General features: G+C 36.0%; 2 protein-coding genes across 2 annotated transcripts in view; both read right to left on the reverse strand.

Annotated features, from left to right (window-relative positions):
• Positions 1–2956: 2956 nt before the first annotated feature.
• On the reverse strand, positions 2957–7587 carry irgq2 (immunity-related GTPase family, q2). Its single transcript, XM_038307152.1, has 2 exons — positions 7471–7587; positions 2957–4311 (listed from the first exon to the last, which is right to left on the reverse strand). The coding sequence occupies exon 2, from the start codon at positions 4307–4309 to the stop codon at positions 3170–3172; it is 1140 nt and encodes a 379-aa protein (XP_038163080.1). The 5' UTR covers positions 4310–4311; positions 7471–7587; the 3' UTR covers positions 2957–3169.
• Positions 7588–9300: 1713 nt separating this feature from the next.
• LOC119797889 (hemicentin-1-like) overlaps positions 9301–25561 on the reverse strand; it is a 33722-nt gene continuing 17461 nt past the window's right edge. The window contains exons 9-21 of the mRNA XM_038307145.1: positions 19407–19609; positions 18118–18216; positions 17759–17769; positions 16594–16794; positions 15445–15702; positions 15009–15260; positions 14659–14922; positions 12542–12799; positions 11822–12100; positions 11636–11747; positions 11333–11390; positions 10815–11206; positions 9301–9564 (exon numbers count right to left, since the gene is read on the reverse strand). Coding sequence (XP_038163073.1) covers positions 10877–11206; positions 11333–11390; positions 11636–11747; positions 11822–12100; positions 12542–12799; positions 14659–14922; positions 15009–15260; positions 15445–15702; positions 16594–16794; positions 17759–17769; positions 18118–18216; positions 19407–19609 — 2325 coding nt within the window. The 3' untranslated portion in view covers positions 9301–9564; positions 10815–10876. The remainder of the gene's footprint in view (positions 9565–10814; positions 11207–11332; positions 11391–11635; positions 11748–11821; positions 12101–12541; positions 12800–14658; positions 14923–15008; positions 15261–15444; positions 15703–16593; positions 16795–17758; positions 17770–18117; positions 18217–19406; positions 19610–25561) is intronic.

A 25561-nucleotide genomic window follows, 5' to 3' on the forward strand; every position in this document is an offset into this window, starting at 1 on the left:
GTGGTCACATAGGGGAAATGTTAGAGTGATAATTATAAAATTATTGTGTGGACATATGAAACATTGAAAGAAAGAAGATGCTACATTTCTATCCTGTGATTCAATCAGAAGGGTCATAAACTTTTATGACCTCCATCCAGTAGGTCATGAGGCAGAGTCACACGGTTGTGCGACTTCCATCCAGCCAGATGGTCATTTATAAAAGGAATGCTTTTTGAAAACTGTCTAAATGTATTGACTGTAGGTGGCAATATAACTTTTCAGCGCCAAGTAATTCTGGTTACCTTAATCCTGATGTTGTATAACAATGTTTCTCATTATTAAGGTTTGCAACTGATGTTTTGCTGATGGACATATTTCTAAACTTCAGAATTTTCCTAAGAACATCGCTGTGTTAGAAAGAACACAATTACATTTTAAACCAGAAATAATCAGCTTTTCCTCCCTAATTTACTAAAAATAAATATGAACAATTATCTAAAAGCCATGCTTCCTATGGAAGCTTAAATAGACCTATGAAATATTTTTTTCAATGAAAACAATTAGGTATACATTTAAATTGTAACGGCCTCTATCCATACTCACTGTCCAGGACTCCAGTGCAGAAAGAAAAGCGTGGTTAAGCTTGTTTAATGTTTTCTTTTTGAGCAAAGGAATGCTGGGAGCAGTAGGCCAATCCAAAGGCACCAAAACAAAAACAGACATCTGACAGTGAGACAATTAAGGCTGTGTTTCAGTGTGTGTTTCATCGCTTGTTTCAATTAAGGAGAGGGTGAGGTGAGAAAACTCCCATGACATTGTTGATGATAATAATCTGGTATTAAAGCTACAGAGTGTAATTTTCAGTGACATCTAACGTCCAGACTGCAGACCGCAGCAACATGAACATCTCCCCCCCACCGCTTCTCCCCCCCAACAGTACGGCGAGCGTTACGGGACAAAATGTCTTCCACGATCAGTGTTGGGCACGTTACTTTGAAAAAGTAATTAGTTATAGTTACTAGTTACTTCTCCCAAAAAGTAACTGAGTTACTAACTGAGTTACTCCACAATAAAAGTAACTAGTTACTAGTAAAAGTAACTATTGCGTTACTTTTCCGTTCCTCGCCCCCGTAAACCTCACCACCCGGCCCCCACCTTCTCGCCGTGTGTTTCCAAAGCCAGCTGAATAGAGCGGACGACAAAGACAAGAACCTGCAGACAGTTTAGCATTTATTGCAACTCAACGTAAATGACATCAGGGGGGAACGCGATGTGAAGTTTTATAACAGGACATTCAGATCTGGTGAGTATATGAAATTAATAACTGGGGATGTCTAATTCTGAAATCCTGTGTGTTTGGGTTGTTATAGATACTGCAACATCTATCTATCCATCTATCTATCTATCTATCTATCTATCTATCTATCTATCTATCTATCTATCTATCTATCTATCTATCTATCTATCTATCTATCTAGATCTATACTCTGCGTGTGACATAAAATATGGATCTCCATCCCTGCCACAAAGGCCATCAAATAATGTTTAAAATAAAAAATACAGTAGGTTGAGAAGGCAGAGTATCCATCCATCCATCCATCCATCCATCCATCCATCCATCCATCCATCCATCCATCCATCCATCCATCCATCCATCCATCCATCCAGATTTCTCCCTTTCTCCATATAGGCTATCATTTCTGGCTGTTGTCAGGTTCATTTGATCGTTCACGCTCTCCATAGTTCTCCTGTGGCGCGAGCACAGAGCGACTGTTGCGCGCCTTTAGCGAGCATGCGCGTTTCCTGCCGCTTGCGCGGTGACTCTTGCCGCCTGCGCTGTGTGGAGATGCAGAGGAAACCGTTATGTGATGGGGAAACGCAGCTCTACGTAACACCGGTATTTCCATGTGGAAAACGCTGTTTTGCTGCTGGAGTCATCCTCACTCTCCATCTCTCTGTGTGTGCTGTACGTTAACACCCACCAGCAGAAACACCCACCTTTTCAACTGACAGACGGAATCTCATCCTCCCCTCTCTCATGACAAGGCGCGCACCTCTTGATGACCTAAAAAATAATCTTTAATATCTCTTAAACAAAAGTAGCACAAACAATATTTTTTTCTGCACAAATCTGCACTAACGTTGCACTAACCATTCAGTCTATTTGCAGAGTTTTTTGACGTGGGTGGGGTGTCAGCTTCACGCAGCTGCGCACGAGTCCTATCATGAAAAAAGGTTCATTGTGCGACCTGAGTAACGCGCAGTAACGGGGTGTCTGCAATGGTAACTGCGTTATAGTTACAGTCAAAGTAATTAGTTAGATTACTCGTTACTAAAACAAGGTAACGGCGTTAGTAACGCCGTTAGTTTCAACGCCGTTAGTCCCATCACTGTCCACGATGTCCGCATCACCTACCTTCTCAAGTGATGAGGTTTGTTTACATAGATAATTTTACAGATAGTATATACTGCCATCTATTGTTCAGTACCGTCTCAGTTCATCTCTCTCAACTTGCCGTAGTTACTTTCGAGCGTAATGGGCGAAACCTGCAATCGCTAGTTTGTTGGCTCTGTGCTGCCGTAGCGCAAAGATGTCTGCCTCCATGGCTGCGAGACCCGCTCCTATGTTATTATAAATAACGAATTCTCAGGCAACGGAAATATTAAGGTTAAGAGGCTGAGCTCGTAGATGATGATAAATAACATAGTGATGTATAATATATAACATATATATCATTTATGACTGTATATCCCTGTAATTATTACACACCGTAGCTTTAAAGGCAAACGAATAAAAACAACCCAGATTAAAAGACTGAAGAATAAGTCCCACTAATACCAGGGAAATTTAAAGTATGTAATTAATTTTGTCTTATAGAAGATGTTGTAATGCTGTCATTATAAAAGCAATACTTATTTTACTCAGTACCAAATACATTTCAGAAGACATGCTCAAGAATTACACACCATGATATTTCACTTTGTTGCTCATAATTTATTGGTAAATTTATTTTGATACATTTTTATATTTGGATTATTTGGGTAACCAACATCTAACACCAAGCAGCAATTGAAGAATATTTCCTTTGCTCAATCTTTAATTTCTCAACAGTAAATGAACATCTTATATTATAAAAGTGGTGTTTCACTACACAGAAAACAGCTCACATAGTTAAATACGGTTGCTTTATTTCCCCCCCTCCACTGCAGCTGCCACTATTTTCTCAGCATCAGCAGCCATTTCATCAATAGCACCATTTAAAGCTTGCAGCATGGCAGTGAAGGAGCGGCTGGCCAAACGCGCATGTCTAGGCAGCGCCATTTCCACTAACTTTGACGAAACGGTAGCCAAGTCCTTCTCAGCTGCAGCAAGTCTTCTTTTAACTTCCCCTTTAGTGACCTCAACTGACAACGCACAAGTTCGCAGTTCTTTAAGCCTTGTTGGTTCCAGGTGCCGCTGTCGAGCCGTTCGCTCGATCGATTCATCATCAACGCACAGAGATATCTGGGCTTTTGTTAAAATCCGCACTGCAATGCTCGAGTCCACCATAGATGCCACAAGGGGAACAGGAATGGCTGACATCCCACCGGATAGGGAGGCAGCTGCCCATATGAGTGCTTTAAACGCCTCCTTTTTCAGAGTAACCAGTGTTGGGGTGAGTGTGGGTAATGCCAGAAGAAGGGCGTGAGCCCGGATCTCAGGAAGGTCTTTGGTAACATCTACCAAGAGGCCAGGAAAGTCTAACTTCTCAAGATTCAAAGGTCTAACCAGGTAGATTTTAGGCTGTTTCACACCCTGTGATTTCAGTACCTCCAGACTTGCTTTCCTCTTTTCTTCCAAACTCTTATCTGTGTCTTTCATGGAACCTAAGAGAACAAAATACACTGTTTTCTGCTGCAGTGAAAGAGCCTCCAAAAAAACCTCCACGCAGTTTGGTTGTATGATTTGTGTAAACGTCATAAAGACAGCATTATAACGAAGGAACTTATATCTACTTATGTATCCCTCTGGTTCAAATGGGGATGTGATTGGGACAGGTGGCAGATCCCAAAGACGGAAGTCTGGGTGTTTGGGATTTGGGTAACCACCTACTTCCTCTGGGGTGACAGGAGATTGAGAAGGGGCTGAACCTTCATCCTCAGGTCCAAGGCCATGAAGGGAGTTAATAAGGGAGAATTTTTCATCTCCACGCTCCCCAACGACAGCAAGGTTGATCCTACTGATAAGAAGATCTTCAACGGCGTCCTTTACATCAGAAAACTTGTTGCTCTCCATCGACTCTTTAAGAGTCTCAATGAGATTTATGCCTTTGAGTAGATCAGCCATTTCTGTTGGAAAATGAGGATGGATATAACATGATCAGAAAGCCAGATAATATTCAGGAAGTATCCTAAATTTTTCTATGATAACATCAGTAGACAAAAGTTTCTTTGTGACCTCCCACAATATTGCTTTACTGGTAGAGATCCGTGGATAGCATGAAATGAGACAAATCATTTTAGTAGAATTCAATTGGACAAACTTTTTTTTATTGAGAACAAAAAATCCAAGTTTGAGAAAAATGCTATTCAGCAAATCATCCCATAATAATGCCCAGGGGATGCATTTTAAAAGACTACTTAAGCTGTGATAGATTACTCAAGTGTTATATTTACATTTTTGTGACTTGATGGTTCAACAATTTAAAGTCTCTGGTGTGATGGTTGACTGTTCTTTGTCTTGATCTCACCACATTACTTATATTATTTTGAAAATGGGAAGAGCAATTAGTGCTTCAAGGGAATGCTTCACTTAAATGGCAAATAGTTCAGAGTCCAGTCTGATGTCATCTTGACTATTGCTCTCCAGTTTGGAAATCTGCTGCCATGGGTGAACTCAAAAAGCTCCAGGTTGCTCAAAAAAAGGCAGCATGGTTGGAACTCAGCTGCTCCATTAGAACGCATGTCAACCAGATGCATGGTCGCCTTTCCTAGCTTACTGTACAGTTGAGAATAAGCTGCTTTAAATACACTTGTGCTGTTTAAGTCATGAGAGGTAATGTTACAGCATTTATACATTCACAAATTGTTTTTTCTAATTTTGTTCACAACACTAGAGCTTCCAGTAATGGCCAGCTTGTTTTACCAGGTCCAAAACCCAATGCTTTAAAAATATCTTTCATATATAGGTCATTGCGCTGAGACTCCAACTGATGCCCTGAAGTTCTTATGTTTTATTGGATGATTTAATTTATCTTCTGTTTTATTGGCTGTTTTATTTTACTTGTTCTTTTGTGCATTATCTGATAATTTCTAAACTATATGTTGAGAAATGACATAAGCTTTAAAAATTTTATGTTTTTGTGGCTGTGCTTTGTACTGTATTTTTTTTATTATGGACCCCAGGAAGTCTAGCTGTTTGCCATGGCAACAGGCAATGGAGATCCGTGATAAAATGTCAAATTACAAATCATATTGCACTCCCAAACTGTGAGGGCTACACCTTCAAGTTGCTTTTTAAACAAGCATGAAAGTCTCTGTTTTCATTTCGAATATATTTGTGAATGACTTTCATTTGGCTGTCAGCTTTGTTTTCTGGCTCCTAAATTCTAGAATAATTTCCCTTCTAACATTAGACAGGCTTCTTCACTTCCTCTTTTAAAAACACATCTGTTTACCCTAAAGTTTGACCCAGTCTGAAATGTATTTTATTGGGTTTTATTTTATGTGTGTTTAATTCTTTTCTGATTCTTTCTGTTTAAATTTATTCAATGTATCTTTATCTCTCACCTTTAAGTGTTCAGGACTTTGCTATCAGTTTTTTTGTTTTTTTATGTGCCACTATGAATAAATTTGACCTAACTTTGTTTTACTCAATGTTTGATAAAACAAAGGTATTACTTAATGTTAAAGAATTTAGCCCCTCATTAAAGGCTGTTACTGTTAATGATAGAACCTGATATTATATTTTTCAACAGGAAAATTCAAAAACCCTGTTTGACATGATCATCTCCATTGTTTGTCCAGCTGGTCCCCCAAATTCCTTTTTTTTTCTGTAGCTAATAAAAATGACTTTCTTTGAGTTTTTTTTTATTTTTATTTTTTTAGATATGTTAAGGTGAACTATTCTCTTAATCCGTATTCTGTCTGTGACCTTCTTCCATCACATCTATGGTCCGCATTCAGGCCTGTGAAACTACATTAAGTGACTTCCCTGCTGTCAAAAAAGTATGTGAGTTTCCCTTTGATTAGCTTAGAGAAGTGATTGGGAAAAGGTTCTATGCATGGCTCCCTGACCAAACCACTGATCTCCATTTGTTCACTGGATTGCTGATTGCCCGTTGTTAGTACAGGGTTGAAGTGAAGCCACCAGCCGCCATATTGGTACTCCCTAGTTAGACCAGTCTCAATGTAAACAATACTGTATATGCATCAAACATTTTCAACACTTTTAAAATAAAGATAAATTCATCTATTCTATTTTCTAACGTTAGACACAATGTCAATGGTTAACTCAGTCAATATCTTCGAGTTGGACCGAGATGGCAAGAATAATGTTATACTACATACTATACTATAGGATACATCAGTGTATATGTGAATTTCTTGGTTAGTACATCCACTGACTGTGAAATTACTTGTGAAATGACTTCCCACAGCCATAAAACTGCTTGTTTTTGCGGCCACACAAGTTGCCATTTTTAATGCGTGACTCGGTGAGAGTGGGGCGTACCAATATGTACCAGTATGCAACTGTTGGCTTCACTTTTTTTAGGCAATCAACTTCGCATTTTCATAAATCACTTTCTATCTGAATTGGCATAGCTTACACATCGAATCCCTCAGAGTTTTTCTCTAGTAATATTGTCCAATGCTCCTTTATTGGGGCTTGCATGCGATTTCAGAGTTTCACAACCTACTTTAATTCACAGACATACATTAACAGCCTTGACAATGTCATTTTATATATATATATATATATATATATATCTAAACCAGATTGGTTTGGATAGTTTTTTTTGTGTTTTTTTTTAATTTACCAGCTACAGTATATTAAACTGAAATTTAGTTATTTATTATACAAGTTATCTTTGTCTGATATTTAACATTTTTGATGATCTCAAATATCTAAGACAAGTTCTTTTAAGTTCTTTACACGTGACTTCCCTTTTTCAGCAACAACCACCAAAAGCTAGATAAGTATGATGCCAAAAACATAATATACCGTATATAATATACAGTAAGATGTGATTGATCGATGAACCAAAGGTTTCCCATAATCTCTATCATATTCACTGATTTATATACATGTATGAAGTTGATTTAAAAGATTTTGCAACGCTCCCTAAACCTATTTGCAGGTTTGAACCTTACTCGATCACCAACGCGTTGCATTCACTTCTAGAAACAGTAAAAGCCACCTAAGACCTCCAGGATAATTGCATGTATTATAACAGGTTGAACATTACAATACCACATATTTAGCCCAGCAACATTTCAATAACCTACCTGACTGTCTGACGGGGAAGGACGTAATATTTTGCAACTAGTGCTGATTCTTCTGTGATACAGCAGCACCTGCAGCACCTGACTAATCTATTTAAAGCATTCATCCAGCTAGTGGAACTTTCTAATCCCACTGGCTCAGCTCTTTAATCCTGTATCTGGTAAATCCCATACATTTATACAGTGTGTAAGCATATATTAACCACACCTCTAAATAAAATGAGATCACTTTAACTTTTCTTTTGCAATTTGACACCTAAAAATCAGGAACTATTTTGTTGTTATTTTACATATTAGCACAACAGAAGGTGCTAATTGTGGTGGTGAGAGATTACAAATATTTTCAATCAGTGTTTTACAAACAGACGTCTTTGCCAGGCAGACATATTCAGATCTTTGATTTGCTTTTAAGACCACCTTTCACCGAAATTCCAACTTGAGGTCTGTTGCAGAAGCTCTTTATCAGCTGTATACATCTAGAGACAGACATATTTTCCCATTATTTGCCTTATAATTGTTTGTTTTTTTGAAATAGATGGACAATACCCTCAACTTTGCAACCCACACATACAAACTATTCAAAATACAATCAGAATACAGTTCATAATGCTATCAGAATATACTTTTTGTGTCTTTTTCATTACTTTTTATTGGTGAAAAACATTGTTTTTTTATGTAGTCTTTGCTCCGTGCTCCTTTCCTTTTGGGACATCTTTAGGACTTCATCACCATGTCTTCCAGTGCTGACTCATTGTGCTCCAAGTCACTGTCTGCTTCCTCAGGTCCTGAGTACCTTCATTGTTTCCACGATAAGCTCCTGCTTGCTATGTTGGTAGGTTTCCCATTTGACACTCTTTCAGTTTTTAACTGATTGTTGAACAATCTTTCCTGAAATGCTCAAATCTTAGGAAATCATTTTGCAAACTCAACAGTGCTTTAAATTTCTCCACAGCAATATCCTGTCCCATCTGGTGTCTTTTCTTGGTATTCATGATGCTGTTTAATGTTTTCTACCAAAACTCAGAAAAAAACTGTTATTATACTGCGTTCAAATTACACATTATAAACTTTGATTTCAAAATATGCAGGCTTTTGTTGAAAATTGCTCAGAGTTTCTCTGAATTTTCTGGTTGAGTAAGTAGAAGCAAAACATATTTCCATGCAAAAGATTTTAATAAAATAGTTGATAAATGTTCATTACACTTTAAAATGATTTACTTCCTTATTTTGCATAAACACTACATACAGTATATGGTAAATGAATGTTTATTACAGCTTCAAAAGAGTCAAGTTTTTATAGCACTTTAGCAAAGCAATGTTAAGACATAAACAAACTGATGATTGTGCAAAAAAGACATTTTTCCCTGGAGTTTTCATACAACAGTTTTTATGTGACAAATTCAGACTGGTGAGCACAAATCTGCAGGATATACTGTAGGCATTTATTTGCTAAATGAAGGCCCTGTTGAATCATTATGTTTTTGCTTACAGTAGACAATGACCTAATACATTGGTAAAAGTATCAGGTTTATTTTATTGCACAGTTGTTTACACATAGCTGATTCAAATTTTTCCCCTTACCTCACAATCAAAATAACTGAAAGACAAAATGTTGATGAGTTATCGCTACACTTATCTGCAAACAAGATTTCACTAAACACCTGCACTGCACTGCAGGTTCAATGCAGCTATAAAAGCAAAATAAATAAGAAGCTTCTGTTTCTGTTGCTAAATTTTTCTTTTTGCAGCGATCAAACAAAGAAAATCAACAATCTTTTCTTTTTTTTTAACTGAACCTTAAAATACTGAGAAAAACCCCAACATTTTTTACAAAAAGTTCAGTAAAGAGGAACAATGTTATAGGGATATGCACCGCTGTTCAAAAACCTTTTGATTTACTCAGCCAAGTTTCACTCTGCTCATTAAGAGGAACCATCTATGCAAAGCACATCTGACACCTGCTTGCTTTACCAGAAGCTACTTTAATTTCCCATCTTTCAACACAATCACTTTCTCCCTTAAACCAATTCATAGAGAGAAATCTCTCTACTTTTCTCTTTGTTGCTTCTAGAATACATTTGTAGCCAATGCAAGATACACTATATTGCCAAAAGTATTTGCTCACCTGCCTTGACTCACATATGAGCTTAAGTGACATCCCGTTCCTAATCCATAGGGTTCAATATGACATCGGTCCACCCTTTGCAGCTAGAACAGCTTCAACTCTTCTGGGAAGGCTGTCCACAAGGTTTAGGAGTGTGTTTATGGGAATTTTTGACCATTCTTCCAGAAGCGCATTTGTGAGGTTGCACACTGATGTTGGACGAGAAGGCCTGGCTCTCAGTCTCCGCTCTAATTCATCCCAAAGGTGTTCTATCGGGTTGAGGTCAGGACTCTGTGCAGGCCAGTCAAGTTCATCCACACCAGACTCTGTCATCCATGTCTTTATGGACCTTGCTTTGTGCACTGGTGCACAGTCATGTTGGAAGAGGAAGGGGCCAGCTCCAAACTGTTCCCACAAAGTTGGGAGCATGGAATTGTCCAAAATGTCTTGGTATGCTGAAGCATTCAGAGTTCTTTTCACTGGAACTAAGGGGCCAAGCCCAGCTCCTGAAAAACAACCCCACACCATAATCCCCCCTCCACCAAACTTTACACTTGGCACAATGCAGTCAGACAAGTACCGTTCTCCTGGCAACCGCCAAACCCAGACCCGTCCATCAGATTGCCAGATGGAGAAGCGCGATTCGTCACTCCAGAGAACGCGTCTCCACTGCTCTAGAGTCCAGTGGCGGCGTGCTTTACACCACCGCATCCGACGCTTTGCATTGCACTTGGTGATGTATGGCTTGGATGCAGCTGCTCGACCATGGAAACCCATTCCATGAAGCTCTCTGCGCACTGTTCTTGAGCTAATCTGAAGGCCACATTAAGTTTGGAGGTCTGTAGTGATTGACTCTGCAGAAAGTTGGCGACCTCTTCGCACTATGCGCGTCAGCATCCGCTGACCCCGCTCCGTCAGTTTACGTGGCCTACCACTTCGTGGCTGAGTTGCTGTCGTTCCCAAACACTTCCATTTTCTTATAATACAGCTGACAGTTGACTGTGGAATATTTAGGAGCGAGGAAATTTCACGACTGGATTTGTTGCACAGGTGGCATCCTATCACAGTTCCACGCTGGAATTCACTGAGCTCCTGAGAGCGACCCATTCTTTCACAAATGTTTGTAAAAACAGTCTGCATGCCTAGGTGCTTGAATTTATACACCTGTGGCCATGGAAGTGATTGGAACACCTGATTCCAATAATTTGGATGGGTGAGCAAATACTTTTGGCAATATAGTGTATATTTGACTTTAAGAAGAATCACAATCCTTCTATCAACATGTCTTTCCTCAGGCTGCTGCAGTCATATTTGATCCTTTAGCTTTTTCACATTGGAATAGACTGGAACAGCCTCATTTTCCACAGCTTCTGTTGCACAGAGTGTTTCTTCCTCCTCTTCCTGCCCTTCTCCATCCCCCTTCATCCCTGCTCCTTTTTGCCTAATCTTAGCATACTCCGTTTCTGATTTATTTGGTTTTTCATCTGCATTTTCCTCAGAATTTTGTTGTTTTCCTAACAACAAATTAACATCAGAATATTCAATCTCTGATGTTACAACTTCTGGGCTTTCAGATCTTCCAGCAGTCCCTTGGACGTGGATCGGCTCGTAATCTCCTGTGTTGTCACCATTTGCCTGTGATGTAAAACATGAAATATCCTTTGACTTTTCTTGCATTTCTGTTCCACACATTATGAAAATAACCACCAGGTGTCACTAATCTCACTGTGACAGAGTTCCTCAGTCTTGAACATGACTTACCTCTTGAGTTATCATCTCCAGGGTCTCTGATATATCTCCATGGGATTTCTTTTTTTTCCTATAAACAAAAATACAAACATACTTTTTTTTCCTGTACAAATGCAATGGAATGTATAAACAAATCTAAAGTTAGATGAAGGGATATTTATTTCCCTCTCTTCAGAATTGTTATGTCCTAAGAGATATTTTTTCATAACTATACCTATACAAAATAATCTTCGTCTTAGAGGAGGAATACAGCTATTTAATACCACGCAGTGATAGATTCTTACATTTGGATATGTATGGTAATGAAAGGTATACCTGCAGCAAAGCAGCAACAAGCAGCAAACAATTGCTGAAAGTAGCAAACCAATCAAAAAGGGAATAATTTTTCCCATTTGTGTAACAGTCCTCAGCAAATTTGTGAAATATCCTGCAAAAAAAAAAAAGTTAGAGCTACAACCAAAAATATGTTAAATGAAAGAGTTATACATTTTCAAAAGTTACCTTCCTCTTCCACTTCACTTGTAGTAAGATTCCTTTTTGTTTCCCCATTTTTATTCCTACTCACACAAATAGCAGAAACACTCATGGGATTTATCACTTTTATGAAGATGGTGCTGTTGACTGTGTAGTTTGACACAGTGGTTGTGACAGAGTAGTGAGTATAGTTCCCAAATGGCTCCCATGTGATTGTGGGTGAAGGAAAGCCTTCACTGATGCACCAGCAGGTCAGGGCATCCGAATAAGCGTTACATTCAGACTTCTTTAGGATCTTAGGCAGCACTGCATGGAGACAGAATCCTATTAAAAACATCCATCCTGCATAATGTCCCAAAACTACTCGACTAGGAAAGTTACACACCTATTTTATATACATTTAAAATAAAGTACATTTATCAAAAGTATATTAAACTTTATATACAATAATACACATATAACCTTCTGCAATATTTTCCCATATAGTCTACAAATATTGTTTTTCTATCCTTATCTTTGTGTTTTATTTACATTAAAACAAGCTTTTAAAAAAATGTTTTACTTTTTTGTCTGTGACTTTAAAGAGGAAACCATACAACTGTGAGAATAGTACAAAACATCTTCTTGGTGACACCAAAACTCAAGACAAACATATAGATCAGGTAAATAAATATTGTTATATTTCAAGAGACTAACCTTTAAGAAAAATTAAATACATACTGCATTGAAGAAAAGTCATGTGCTTACCATTCACCTTGATGTAAACTTCTTCTGTGACAGTGACATTCTGATGCTTTGCTGAACAGATATAGAGTCCACTACTTTCAACTGTTACGTTAGACATGATGAGTCTGGCTGCGCCTGTGCCATTTTCTAAAGCTGTTCTCAACCCATGTTTGGTCCAAGTGATGAACGACAATGGCCAACTATCGACGCTGCAGGTCAGGTTCAGATCATGGCCCTCTGTAACTGTGCTCTCTCCAGTGATTTTAGGTCTCTTTTGATCTAATGAACAAATTATTAAACATTTACATATAATTAGGGCTTTTTTCATGCTATTTTTAGTCAAAATTATTATAGATGAAGGAAAGATGTCCTCATTGCAGGTCAAATTTAGTGGTCCCTTCCTATCTCTAAGGCAAATTTTATAGCAATTCAAATGATCAAATTATAGGTAACAATCTAACCATTATTATATAGAACATGTAAAACACAACACTTTTTTTTTAGCAGGGCACTTTTTTAAGATTATTTTCTAAGAGTTCAAATCAAGTTATAAATCTTTAATTTGTTCCATCAGAATATACTTTCTTGTCTGACTTTAACGGTGCATTTCTGAGGGTTAACGATTCCAATCCTGTTGTGGTTTATCCTTTGGCCTGAACATCAGTCTTCAGAACAACAACAACAAAAAAATGCTATAAAATTCTGTAAATTATTAAGAAAAGACATAATATTAAATTCTTTGTGTAAAGAAATGTGTTTTTATGAAAAAAGTAGTTGTACTACTAAATGTTGAAAATTCGAAGACAATTTGTAAGGACATAGTTAGCTCTTGTTTATCCATGTTTTAAATCGAAGCGTTCCTTCGCTATAACCTTTTAGGAAACAAATCGTACCCTAATGTACTGTATGAACTCAACAATATTTGAGGGGCGTACTTCTGTGAATAGGACAGAATCATGATTTTGTATCTTTTTTTATTATTATTATTGAAAGAAAGGCTTTTATTTTGAAAAAGTCAGATGAAGCTTTCTGATATTGCATACTACCGGTATAAATCAATTTTCCCAACTTTTTTGGACTTATGTACCCCTTTTATCTTACAATCAGAACCCCTCTCTGTCAAAAGTATTGATTGTCCAAAAGTTGAACGTACAATAACTGATTATAAAATAGAAAACTATTTTATTTAATCTTTTTAACTTCTGCATTTAAAGTTGAGAAATTGGGTACAAAATACAGAACAAAAATTGTATTCAGACTGACTCCATAAATTGTACTTTGTTTTCATCATTCATGACACCTGAGCTGAGCTTGCTTTGATCAGGTGTGGCAAAACAGCTGATCTCAGGCTGTTCTCTACTTCCAGTCTCTTCCTCTGCTTGGTTTTGATGTATTTAAAAGCTGAAGATGAATTCAAACATGTAAGAAAAGCTTTCTTTTTGTTTGAAAAATGCTTTTTTTTTATTTTTTAGTTGGGTACTTACAAAGTAAAACCAGCCCCATTTTATTTTATTACCACAAAAATTTAATATTTTCATGTACCCCTTGCAATGCACACGCTGACCACTAGGAGTACCAGTACCCCTGGTCGGAAATCACTGCTATATATTATTAACTAAATTTAAAAAAAAACTCTCAGAAACAAGATACGTAGAATCTAGTTCAAGAGCCATTACTGTGGCCGTTATTATTTTGTTAAAGCTAACATGAACACAGTTATTCTGTATTTTTAAAATCAGTTTTAAGGAGCTATAGCTGTTTTTATTTCTTTTTATATTTGTATTTTTCATTGTAGAATGCTTACTGTTGTGTTTTTTTATGTACACTATTTTAAGATCTGTCCAGGGACAACAGATGAAAAATAGCCTTTTGGCTAATTCTGGTGCATATGCCGGAATGCTTTTTAATGTACACTGTACCCGTCAAATAAATAAATAAATTAAATTAAATAAAGAGAGAGGATGATCTTCCCTTAATCAAGCACACCATTTCTGCTGCTAAAATGTGACTTGAGTTGAAACTGAACTTGGCAATTATAGATTTTTTTTCTCACAATACATGGATTAGACCTTTAAAATGTAAGCTCTCTTATGGGTTGTGATGCTTCTAAATTTGTCGTGGGTTAGCTGCCTACTTACATATCACAGTAATGTTAATGTTTTGCACCAATTTCTTCTTAGGGTACACTGCAGAACAATAATACTGCCCAGAATGTTCCTCTGTCACGTTATGGATCAGCAGAGTCAATGTTTCAAGTCCAGGTTCACTCTTCAGGGTGACGTTTAAGCCAGGTTTAGTCCATGTGATGATAGAAGAAGGAAAAGCATCAACAGTGCAGGTCAGATTCAGGCTCCCGTTTTGTCTAATGGTGGATTCACCAGTGATCGTTGGTGTTTTTATCCCTTTGAAATACATGTCAGAAAACTCTGTAAAGCACTTGTTCGAACATAAAATCAGTATTTTATCAAGTATTATCGTATTAACTCACTTTTTACTTTTATGTCCACATTTTCTGTCAGAGTCGTGTTCTGGTGTTGTTCAGTGCACATGTACAGACCAGAGTTCTCGCTTGTCACATTATGAATGATGAGGGTTGCTGTTCCGGTGCCATTGATCAGGCTTGTATTGGAGGCAAGTTTAGTCCAAATGAGGAGAGATTGAGGAAAACCCTTACAGATAAGTCTAAGTGTGTCACCCTCCTCAATAGTCTTCTCTCCAGTAATTTCAAGTTTCTTCTTATCTGAGACAAGAACCAAGGAAAATCATTGAAAAGATTGAATAAAAAACATATTTAACCTTCGATATGGCATCATATAAAAATAGTACTTGTGATTATGAATGGATAGATAAATAAAATGAAATAAGGTAAAACAATATGGATAAAGATAAAAGTAAATTAAGAAATGTTTCTTCGGTATACTTACGTATCACAGTAACATTAATCTCTTTTGTTAAATTGTTTTGATGTGTTGCACAGATATACTGTCCAGAATCCTCTGTTGTCACATCATCTATGATGAGGGTGGATGTTCCATAGTCCAATCCACTGTCATTTTTCAGGCTTTTGTTTAAGCCAAGTTTGGACCAAGTGATTTTAGATGCAGGTTTCACTGTGCAGGTCAGATTGAGAGTTTCACCCTCATCAACAACTGTCTCTCCAGTCATCTCCAGTGTCTTCACACCTTTAAGAAAAATATTTAATAATTTTTTTTTTACGCTCTGCTTTAGCCTAAAAACTGAAATACACACACATATCTATGAAGGGTCAAAATATGTTTTTACAATCTAAAAACTTTTAATAAGCTAAAAAAAAAAAAAAATAGTATATCCATTTCTTCCTGTAAAGTCAGTTCTTTCATTAGGCTAAAATGAAACGTTTGTCTCCTCCTACTGGCAGGTAGTGTAATTGCATGAAATAAACCAAACGAGCACCTGCAGGTACTGAGTTTAAGAGGAAGCTCAGAGGGGAGTCAACCTTCTCTGTTGCTGGTCCTCTTTTATGGAATAACCGTTGCAAATTAGGGAGGCTCCTTCGCTGCCAAATTTTAAAACTCAACTCAAGGATTTTGTTTATTCGCTGCCTTTAAAACTGGCAGGACTTCTTTTTTTTCTTTTTTTACCTCATTTATTTAGCTTAAGCAAATTCTTATTTTATAATTCCTTATTTCTTATCTTTATTGTGTTTTATCATTTTTTACTATTTATGTCCAGCACTTTGTTTTCAGTTGCTAGCTGTTTCAAAGTGCTCTACTGTACAAAGAAAGTTTATGATGGTGAATAAGTGGTAATATTTTTGTGGATATATTAGAGATGTTTCCTTATGTGCCAAACCATCTCACCAGATAAACTTATTGAACTAAAGTTCTGCTGCACAGATTCAATATCTAACAATTCTTTAAATAATAATCAATCATAAATAAAGTGGTTAAGTCTAATAAAATAACATTTAATCGTTGTTAAGCTGTTAATGACTTAAGCTTTCAAGACAAGTTTTCAGAACAAATTCTTCAAAAAAGTTTTATGCAGCGCTTTAAAATAATTAAAAAGATATCATAAAAAGGTGTTTTACTCACATGTTTTGTTGAGAATATCAGTATCATTTACTGTCTTGTTACTCGCTGTGTTAAAGGTATTGTTGGATCCAGTTAAATTACAGTTTAAGTTAGAGGATTCCCCATCAGGGCAGATGTCTGGAGTAGGAGTCAGATTAGTTACTTGTCCTTCTGTCACTGGAGGGATCATCGATGTGGGATTTGGACTCGCATCTAAAGAGGCTTAAACACAGAACACTCAATTTGAAAGGGAAATATGGTTAAAAGAAAGGAATCCTCTTTCATGCTTAAGTTTTAATGCTGTTTTAAATTTCCTTAGTCTAAAGTCAGAATACTTCCTGTTTGTCCTCACTTACTTTTTTTAAAATTTAGACCTGGTCTACATTTCAAAATGCAAAGCACTAAAAATAATTCAGAGGACTCCCAGCACCGTCAATACAGAGTTAACATTATGTTTTTGGTGGAAAACTCTGCAGCCAATTGAGACATTTTGAACAGAGCTGTATAGAGTCTTAACCAACAACATGTAATGCTATTATTTGGCAACTACCGGTATTAAAAGTAGCTTTAGGGTTTTGTAATTCGATTCTGCTTGAGTAATGGCCAGCACCAAAATGTTGAGTAAAGAATTGCAACAATAATATCAATGAAAAATTTTGAAAAGCAAACCACTTAAAGAAATTAATACACACTGATCGAGAGGCTTAAAAAAGATCATAATTGATCAAACACAATAGATTCGCAATGGGGCAAAAAGGGCATGTAAAATAATTAAACAAAAGTCTTCTTCACATATCCAAGAACATCGAAATCCGCTGTTCCAATTACTTCCATTGCCAAAATAGTTTAAACTAATAATAATGATAATAATAATAAAAAACACAGACAACCTACAGTATACCAACATTCTGAAATAATATTAAGCCTTATTCATTAATAATTTGATGTCACTTAAGTTCATACGTGTGAAAAAGTAAATGAGGAAACATTTTTTTTAATATGGCCTATTTGCATGAGCAAAGAGAAGTATAGCATGTATGTTTTTACATTCGTAACATTGATAGCTTTGGATAAAAAAATGTATGGTTACGGCAAAAGAGAGAATAAAGAATTTAAAATGATATTGAAATTCAAGACAGTTTGTTTGTTTGATCAAAAGATATTTCAATTAAAGTACATGTCATACCTAAACTGGAACTGATGTTTATCCATTTGAAGATCAGAGTTAGACAGATGAAAGAAAACATCTTGACTCAATCCTTCATTCTCTGGACGAAGAACTTTTACTGAACATACAGGTCAGGTACATATATGTCAGGAACAACTCATAAGCTTTCAGTACAGGTGTTCATTAAAGGATGTCTATGTAATTAATTTACAAGTTCAGAAATTTGACTACAGTAGTCAAACTTCAGTCTTATTTGATATATGGTAAGAATAATTCTAAGTCCAAAAAGAATCCCTGGTAGTACCGTCAAACTATGACATAATCTAGCATTCAGTTCCTAATGGATGTATAAATACATTTAAAAAAAACGTTTTCACCTGTATGTCTTTTTCCTCTGCATCTCTATCTCTGGTGATTGTTTAAATGTGTGACTCTTTCTTGACTTCCCCTTCCTCTTCCTTTTTTTGGTTTGCACACTTGTTGCAAAATGTTAGTGTCATTTTCACCAACCACTCAAGCATTACATGATACCTACTCCAAATTTGAGAGGTGTCTTTAGTATCTTTAAAATCATTATTATTATATTTTTACCTTAAATGTTTCACACAAGTAAAATAGCATTTTTTTTTCATTTGTTGATTGTAGAAAAAGGACATTAAGGGGAGTTTCTCACACATCCACACGTGTATAAAGAAACAAGAGGAAATTGGTCATCTTGAGAAACCAGTGATCTAAAGTCTTGTGTCATTTCCTTTATTGATGTGCATTTAATAATAGATTAAAACACAACAAGACTGTAAGGGAATCATGGCATTTATTGAGTGCATGGAAGGAAAACCCAGCTTACATCTTCAGGATGTAACTTTTTGGTTTCATATGGTGTGATACTGCAAATACTGTTCTCAGCAAAGTCATTGCGATGGATATTTCTGTACTTCCCCTGAGGGCATTACTGTATTTGTCCATTTCCTCTCCCCACAGCATTCTAAAGGTTAACATTTTCTTTTAAGTGCACAAAGAAACCAAAAAACAATGAATATTCTGTGAATTTACACACATTCAAGCATTGACTGCTGATCATAAGCAGGGAGGAGGAGACAAAGTGTGTTTCTCTTAAAAACACTCAACATTTAAACAAACGTCTTGAGCAATAGATTCCATTAACATAGCAAACTTGCATATCTCACATGCAAAAAAGGGGAAGTTTTTGATCAAGGAAAAGAAAACCTATATTTCAAAGAAAAGTACAAACCAGAATTTATAAAAGCAAAATTATACATGCATTAAAAACACCTAGTACTTTTTAACCATGACAAACAGAAAAAAACTTGCAAAAAACATTATTTTAATGAAAATAGTACTTAAAGATGTGTATCTTTGCAAAAAAGAAGCTTGATATTATTCCTCACACAATGCTTTGGCTTTGATGGATACTGTATATTTGCACACTGTACACTAAAGCCCCCCCCCCCCCAAATAAAGTCTGTTTCATTTACCGTAAACAGCTTTTGAAACGGGAGATAATAAGTGGACTAATGGGATAGTTGAAATGCAAACAGTCAAGGTACTAAAATCTTTTTTTCCAGTTTGCCTTTGCCAGTTTGCACTTACCTAATTGTCTTTATCTAAATGCTCCTCCATTTCTACTCTCTTAATCTCAGCATACTCTGTCTCTCTGGTGTTCTCCTCCTCTTTTTCATCCATAGGATTCTTCCCCTTTATTGCAGAGAAGTCAATGTCTGAGTACTCCGATTCCTTTGGAGACATCTCAGAATCTATCAAATTCTCAGCAGAGTCGTCTCCAAATTCTACTGGCTCTTGGTTCTGGATGCCATCATCCCGTAAGTCCAGTACTTCATCATCATGAACCTATCATGAGAATCCAAATTGAATATGTCAAATGATAGTTGATAAGTTAATAAAGAGTCAATGCATGATATTTTTTGAATGTGAAAGAAAGGAAGATAAAATAAACTACAAACTTTTTCAATAATACTCAACAAAGATGATTTTTTTTTTCGAAATTAAGGTGGAGAGCACTTGTCCTAACGTGAGAAGATTTTTGTTAACTATCGAAACTACTGGATAGTTTAGCTCTTTGTTATATCACAAAGTTGATCAATAATTCCTGTGCCATGACCCTTTATGAAGAATGTACTGTTCCAAGTTCCAAATCATAAGTGGTCTAAGGAAAATGGGTATCAAAGGTCATTATTGCAAATGGGGAGCAAAGGTTGTTTTACAGTAGTAGCCATTCAAAATTTCCCCACTTTCCTTGATGGGCCCTTGTCTGGTCCTTGGCTGCTCCCCTACAATTTCTTTTTAAACATCAATCTTTGTACTAAAATATTCTTTCTTTCATGATTTGTGGACATTAAGATCTAAAGAGAAGCATCATCTCCTGGCCAGACCCTGTAATTCAGTGGAAAGGTGGAGTCAGAGTAAAATAATATGCATGCCTAGGAGAAGGAGGGGGTTACTCCAGTGCCTGGAAGTTGGAGGGAATTTTACTGGGAGTTGCAGGGAAGTGGGCTGCCATTCGGCTGACATTTGACTGGGAAGGAGCATTTTGAATGGCTGCTACATTATGTGGTTTGGTCAAAGAAATCAACTCTTTAGCCAAACTGCAAAGAATGATTAATGCAGGTTCTGATAATAGCGGGCAAATATACAGTGCATTACCAGGTGTTGGATTCACGGCTGCATAGCTGCAGATTAGCCATAGGACCAATGCCAACCCAGCCATTGCTGAATAGACATTAGTCAGGTAAGTAAAAAAAAAAATGTAATCATTAAAATGCTTTAAACAATTCTTGGCTGTGAAACCTTTGGTCTAACCATCTGTGTGAATGACTTTCATACATATTAACTGCTTATGCGTTGTTACATTTACTGATGAGTGAAACCTATTTCAGGATGATATAGCATCATGCAGCAAAGCAAAAATAGTTCATGTGTATTTTGAGATGCATAACAAAAGACTTAATAAGCTCACTTGGCTTTTTGGTTACATGATCTTGATCCAGTAGAGCATCTGCGAAATTGACTGGATTGACAAACTCCTATCTTTGCTCTAATTTAATGTATTTTTCTGTGTCCGATTCAATTAATCTTTTTTCAAATTCTTTTTCCATTTATAGTCCTCAAAAGTGCTGCTGTTGACATCTTGGCATAAAATTGCACAGTCAATCTTTATGGGTCTAATGGTTCTGGGATGTTTTGGCATCAAAAGATTTTGTGTCTCTAAGATGTTGCTCACCAGACTCCATATATCAGCATCAAGATTTCATGCCGTTTTAATCACAATTCAGTATAGACATGATGGGGCAAAGTCAACGGCCCCTACTGTGGCCCAATTCTTTAAACTCTGCGAGCTGATAGATTCAGCTGATAGTGGAAGATTAAAGCCTGCTAACGCCACCATGGTATGCATGGTGTCTACCTTACAGCCTAAAAATCTTGACAACTATGTCACTTTAGGTCACAGAGGTCCCACATTTAGGCCACACTTTTAGAAGGTAAATGCATTTTATGCCCATATAAATGGGTCTTGTACCAGCTCAATGGAAGGACAATTTAAGCTGATATTAAATGAAAAATCTGTTTTTGCTTGGTATTTGGCTAAAAGACACTACTGTATGACAGAGAAACAGAATTTTTTAAATAGAAAACTGGAATTTTATGAAAAAATACATCAACGCAAATGATTCCAGACCATTACATTTATTTTCAGTTTAGTGAAATATTTATTTTAAACTAATGCGTTTTATTCTAAAGTAAAAGAGCACGAATTTAGTAAGCTGCATAGCAGAGCAAAACTGAAGATGAGATCTCTATTATGTCTCATTTACCTCTCCTAGATATAAACGAGAACCAATTGAGAGCAAAGGTGGTTTTTTCATGGTTTTGTGAAAAATAGGTTTCACCCTGATCATAGTTCTCAAAATTCTCTCACATCCATCTCTTTTCCTGACCTTACTAGGTGAAAGAAATTGTGCAGATTTCAATTGTGTCTCCATTTCGATTTCCTTAGTTTTTCATTGGACGCACAGTCTTACTCAGAAGCGCCAAAAGTGTTCAAATTTAGTACTCAAGCAAAGGTATAAATCCTACTATTTAGAAATACTTTTGTAGAAGTTAAAGTATCAACTTAAATGTTTTACTCAAAAGTGTAAAAGTACCATTTTCAAAACTGCTAATATTATAAAAGTAAAAGTTAATCAAGATAAAATGTTAAGGACAGAAGTTTTAAACCTTATACTGTACTAGTTACTACACTACACTATTAAAGTAACATGTTTCTACGATTCTGGAGAATAGCTTCCTTTCACTTAAGTTTGTTTCATAACTACTGGCAACAGTGTCAAATTTACCATTACACCATCTTGAAAAAAATATTTATTTTGGTCTGTGGCAAACAACAAGTTGGTGCAGCACTGTGTCCAACTACAAAGACATATATATATATATATACAGACAGACAGACAAATTATTTTGGTTTCTTCTTATTTGTTTTTTTTTAAACCAACACATGATAACGAAAATGAGTCTATTTTTTAAATGTATTGCAAAAATATATATGGAGTAGAAGTCAAAAGTTGTCGGAAAAATAATTACTTCAGTTAAGTATTGGTAGCCAAAATATTTACTTAAGTATTGGTGCAAAGGTTAAAATGTGTGAACTTTGAATGGAGTTTTGTAGTTAGACTCTTGCAGTTAGTTCTCAATGCAGCTGTTGCAGATTCAAATCCCAGTGTGTCAACCTCTGACATGTGTTCCCCTATTTCCTATCAGTTTACTCTCAAGTAAAGGTTACTAGAAGAAAGTCTCAATATTCATCACATGTTAAGCTCTTTAATTCACCCTCAAAAAACAGAAATAATGAAGATTAGGGGCATACCATTATAAGATCTCTTTTTGTTTGTCCCACATCTGAAATATTCCTCAAATTATTTTCTCAACTCATTCTCCTTATGTCTCTGTGATAACGCTTTCTAGCTTATCCTTTGCTCTTTCAAGGCCTTTAGGAGAAGTAATTCAGAAACAAATCATCACAGAACAATACGACTATGAGAAACTTAAAGGGGAACACCGTTTTTTTTTATGTGTGTGTATGACGTCATCCGTGGGGGCCGGCTACCATGCTGCTAGTTTTACTCACATGCCTGGAAGATGTCTTGTGCTACTACCACAGATGATCTCGCTCTTGAACAAACAATTACCTCATTATCTGGGACAGCAGCCATCTACAATTTAAGCTTCACATCAGCCTCCAGTTTGTTTAGGAATATTTTGTACATTCTCCTATCTCAACATTATCTGGGCTCAGATGTGGGGCTTGGAAAGGAATCGCTGGGAGTGACATTAGCTGGTTCCTAATAACAATCGTTTTGTGTCTGGCTCATAGAACGGCTAATTTTCACTCTCTTCCCCCTTGTTGGTACGGCTGTTGGCAGATGCTCAAGGTAGTTTTTCACTGAACAAACAAACACATCTTTTAATGAGGTAACAAAATAAAAAACACATCCTTCTCAAAATGTTCCAAGCACAGTAGAGATGTTGTGGAGTGCTCAAACTTTTCCCGATCTCTTCTGACCTGCTTTGACCCAATTTGAAAGCAGCTCTGCATCCTTAGGAAACATAAATGAGCCGATGCCATCCTTATGGGGTTTAAAGCAAAAAACTGCGACCTAACAACAAGGCCTTGCTGTATCTAAATCTATGTAAAGTTCAGCAGAGGTCCATAAGAACACCACTGTTTCAGCACTCAGGTGTTCTCCTGCATACGTCACTCCCATTTTTACCCTCAGTCACAAAGCGCCACTAGCGTCCCCTGAATGACAGCTTTTTTTTTTGTTTTAAAAACTTTTTTTGTTGTTTGATAATGTTTTGGTCAACAAAAAATACTTTGAAATGTTATTAGATTGCATCCTTGGTTGTGTGTTTCCCCCCCCCCAGATTCTACTTTTGACAAGAATTTGATTATTCAGGAAAAAAAAAAAACAACAGTAAAGTTAACCATCACTAGGGAAGATTCAATGCAGGTTTTATACATTTAAAAGTACAAAAACATACAATTTTACATTTATCAACCTATAAATATAGACACCTGGGTGTGTACTGTATGTGTATATATATATATATATATATATATATATATATATATATATATATATATATATATATATATATATATATATATATATATATATATATATATATATATATATATATATATAAATCCTTCAAATAGGAATAAAAGTTACTTTATTTAATTTTGACTCTTTTTTTTTTCTACATATTCAACACTAATGTTTGAAGGTGCAGCCATCCTTTACTTTGACTCTGACTTAAAAAATTCCAGTGTTTAAGGTGTTAAGGTAGGCGAAGGTGCAGTTCTTGCTTTTTTAGATCAGACGTCAGCAGACAGAAACAGCAATGACAGTCAAAAAAAACACCAAGGCCTTGCTGTATCTAAATCTATGTAAAGTTCAGCAGAGGTCCATAAGAACACCACTGTTTCAGCACTCTGGTGTTCTCCTGCATACGTCACTCCCATTTTTACCCTCAGTCACAAAGCGCCACTAGCGTCCCCTGAATGACAGCTTTTTTTTTGTTTTAAAAACTTTTTTTTGTTGTTTGATAATGGTTTGGTCAACAAAAAATACTTTGAAATGTTATTAGATTGCATCCTTGGTTGTGTGTGTTTTTTTCCCCCCAGGTTCTACTTTTGACAAGAATTTGATTATTCAGGAAAAAAAAAACAAAAAACAGTAAAGTTAACCATCACTAGGGAAGATTCAATGCAGGTTTTATACATTTAAAAGTACAAAAACATAAAATTTTACATTTATCAACCTATAAATATAGACACCTGGGTGTCTAAAAAAGCAGGAACTGCACCTTCGCCTACCTTAACACCTTCAACACTGGAATTTATTAAGTCAGAGTCAAAGTAAAGGATGGCTGCACCTTCAAAAAAGAGTCAAAATTAAATAAAGTAACTTTTATTCCTATTTGAAGGATTTATATATATATATATATATATATATATATATATATATATATATATATATATATATATATATATATATATATATATTTTTTTTTTCTACATATTCAACACTAATGTTTGAAGGTGCAGCCATCCTTTACTTTGACTCTGATGTTTGATAATCTTTTGGTCAACAAAAAATACTTTTAAAGGTTATTATTGTGTCATCAACACTTCAAATTGATCTTAAGTGAAGAGACTGAACAACATATAAGCAACAAATTTGTTTTCTGTCCACAGTATTGTTTTTGTAAAGGGAAAACTTTGTTTTAGCAGCGGAAGATAACAATTTCGCAATCTTTCGATTGTATAAGTTTAAAAAAAAAATTACAAGATAAAGTCTTGTCTACATCCTGTAGGTAACAACATTATGCTTTGTTTACAACTAAAAGCTCAAAATACCTGTGGATCAATGTCAGTGGTCACCAGCTCCAGTTCCTCAGCTGAATAAGTTTTCTTCTTTCTGTTTTTGAGAAGAAATCATAGTACAAAAAGATTAATTAAACTTCTTAAAAGGTTTATTTTAGCAAACATTTACAAAAACTACAACCCTAGATTTGTTTTTGTTTCCACAAGGACCTTTTTCAGTGAACATTTCTAGATAGAACATGTCAGATACAGATGCTGTATTTAGTCAGTTGTGTTGCTTAACAGGGGCAATAAACAGTTTAGAAATGTATACATTTCTAAGTCTTAGGTCAAGATGAGTAAAAAATCAAAATCTTCAACTACAGTAGCAGCCATTCAAAACGCCCCTTCCCAGTCAA

The sequence above is a fragment of the Cyprinodon tularosa genome, unplaced genomic scaffold, assembly GCF_016077235.1.
Source record: "Cyprinodon tularosa strain WSP-4 unplaced genomic scaffold, ASM1607723v1 ctg60, whole genome shotgun sequence".
NCBI classification, from domain to species: Eukaryota; Metazoa; Chordata; class Actinopteri; order Cyprinodontiformes; family Cyprinodontidae; genus Cyprinodon; species Cyprinodon tularosa.

Excerpts from the sequence above, each read along its gene's own strand:
- irgq2 (XM_038307152.1), bottom strand. The coding sequence starts at position 4,309 with ATGGCTGATCTACTCAAAGGCATAAATCTCATTGAGACTCTTAAAGAG.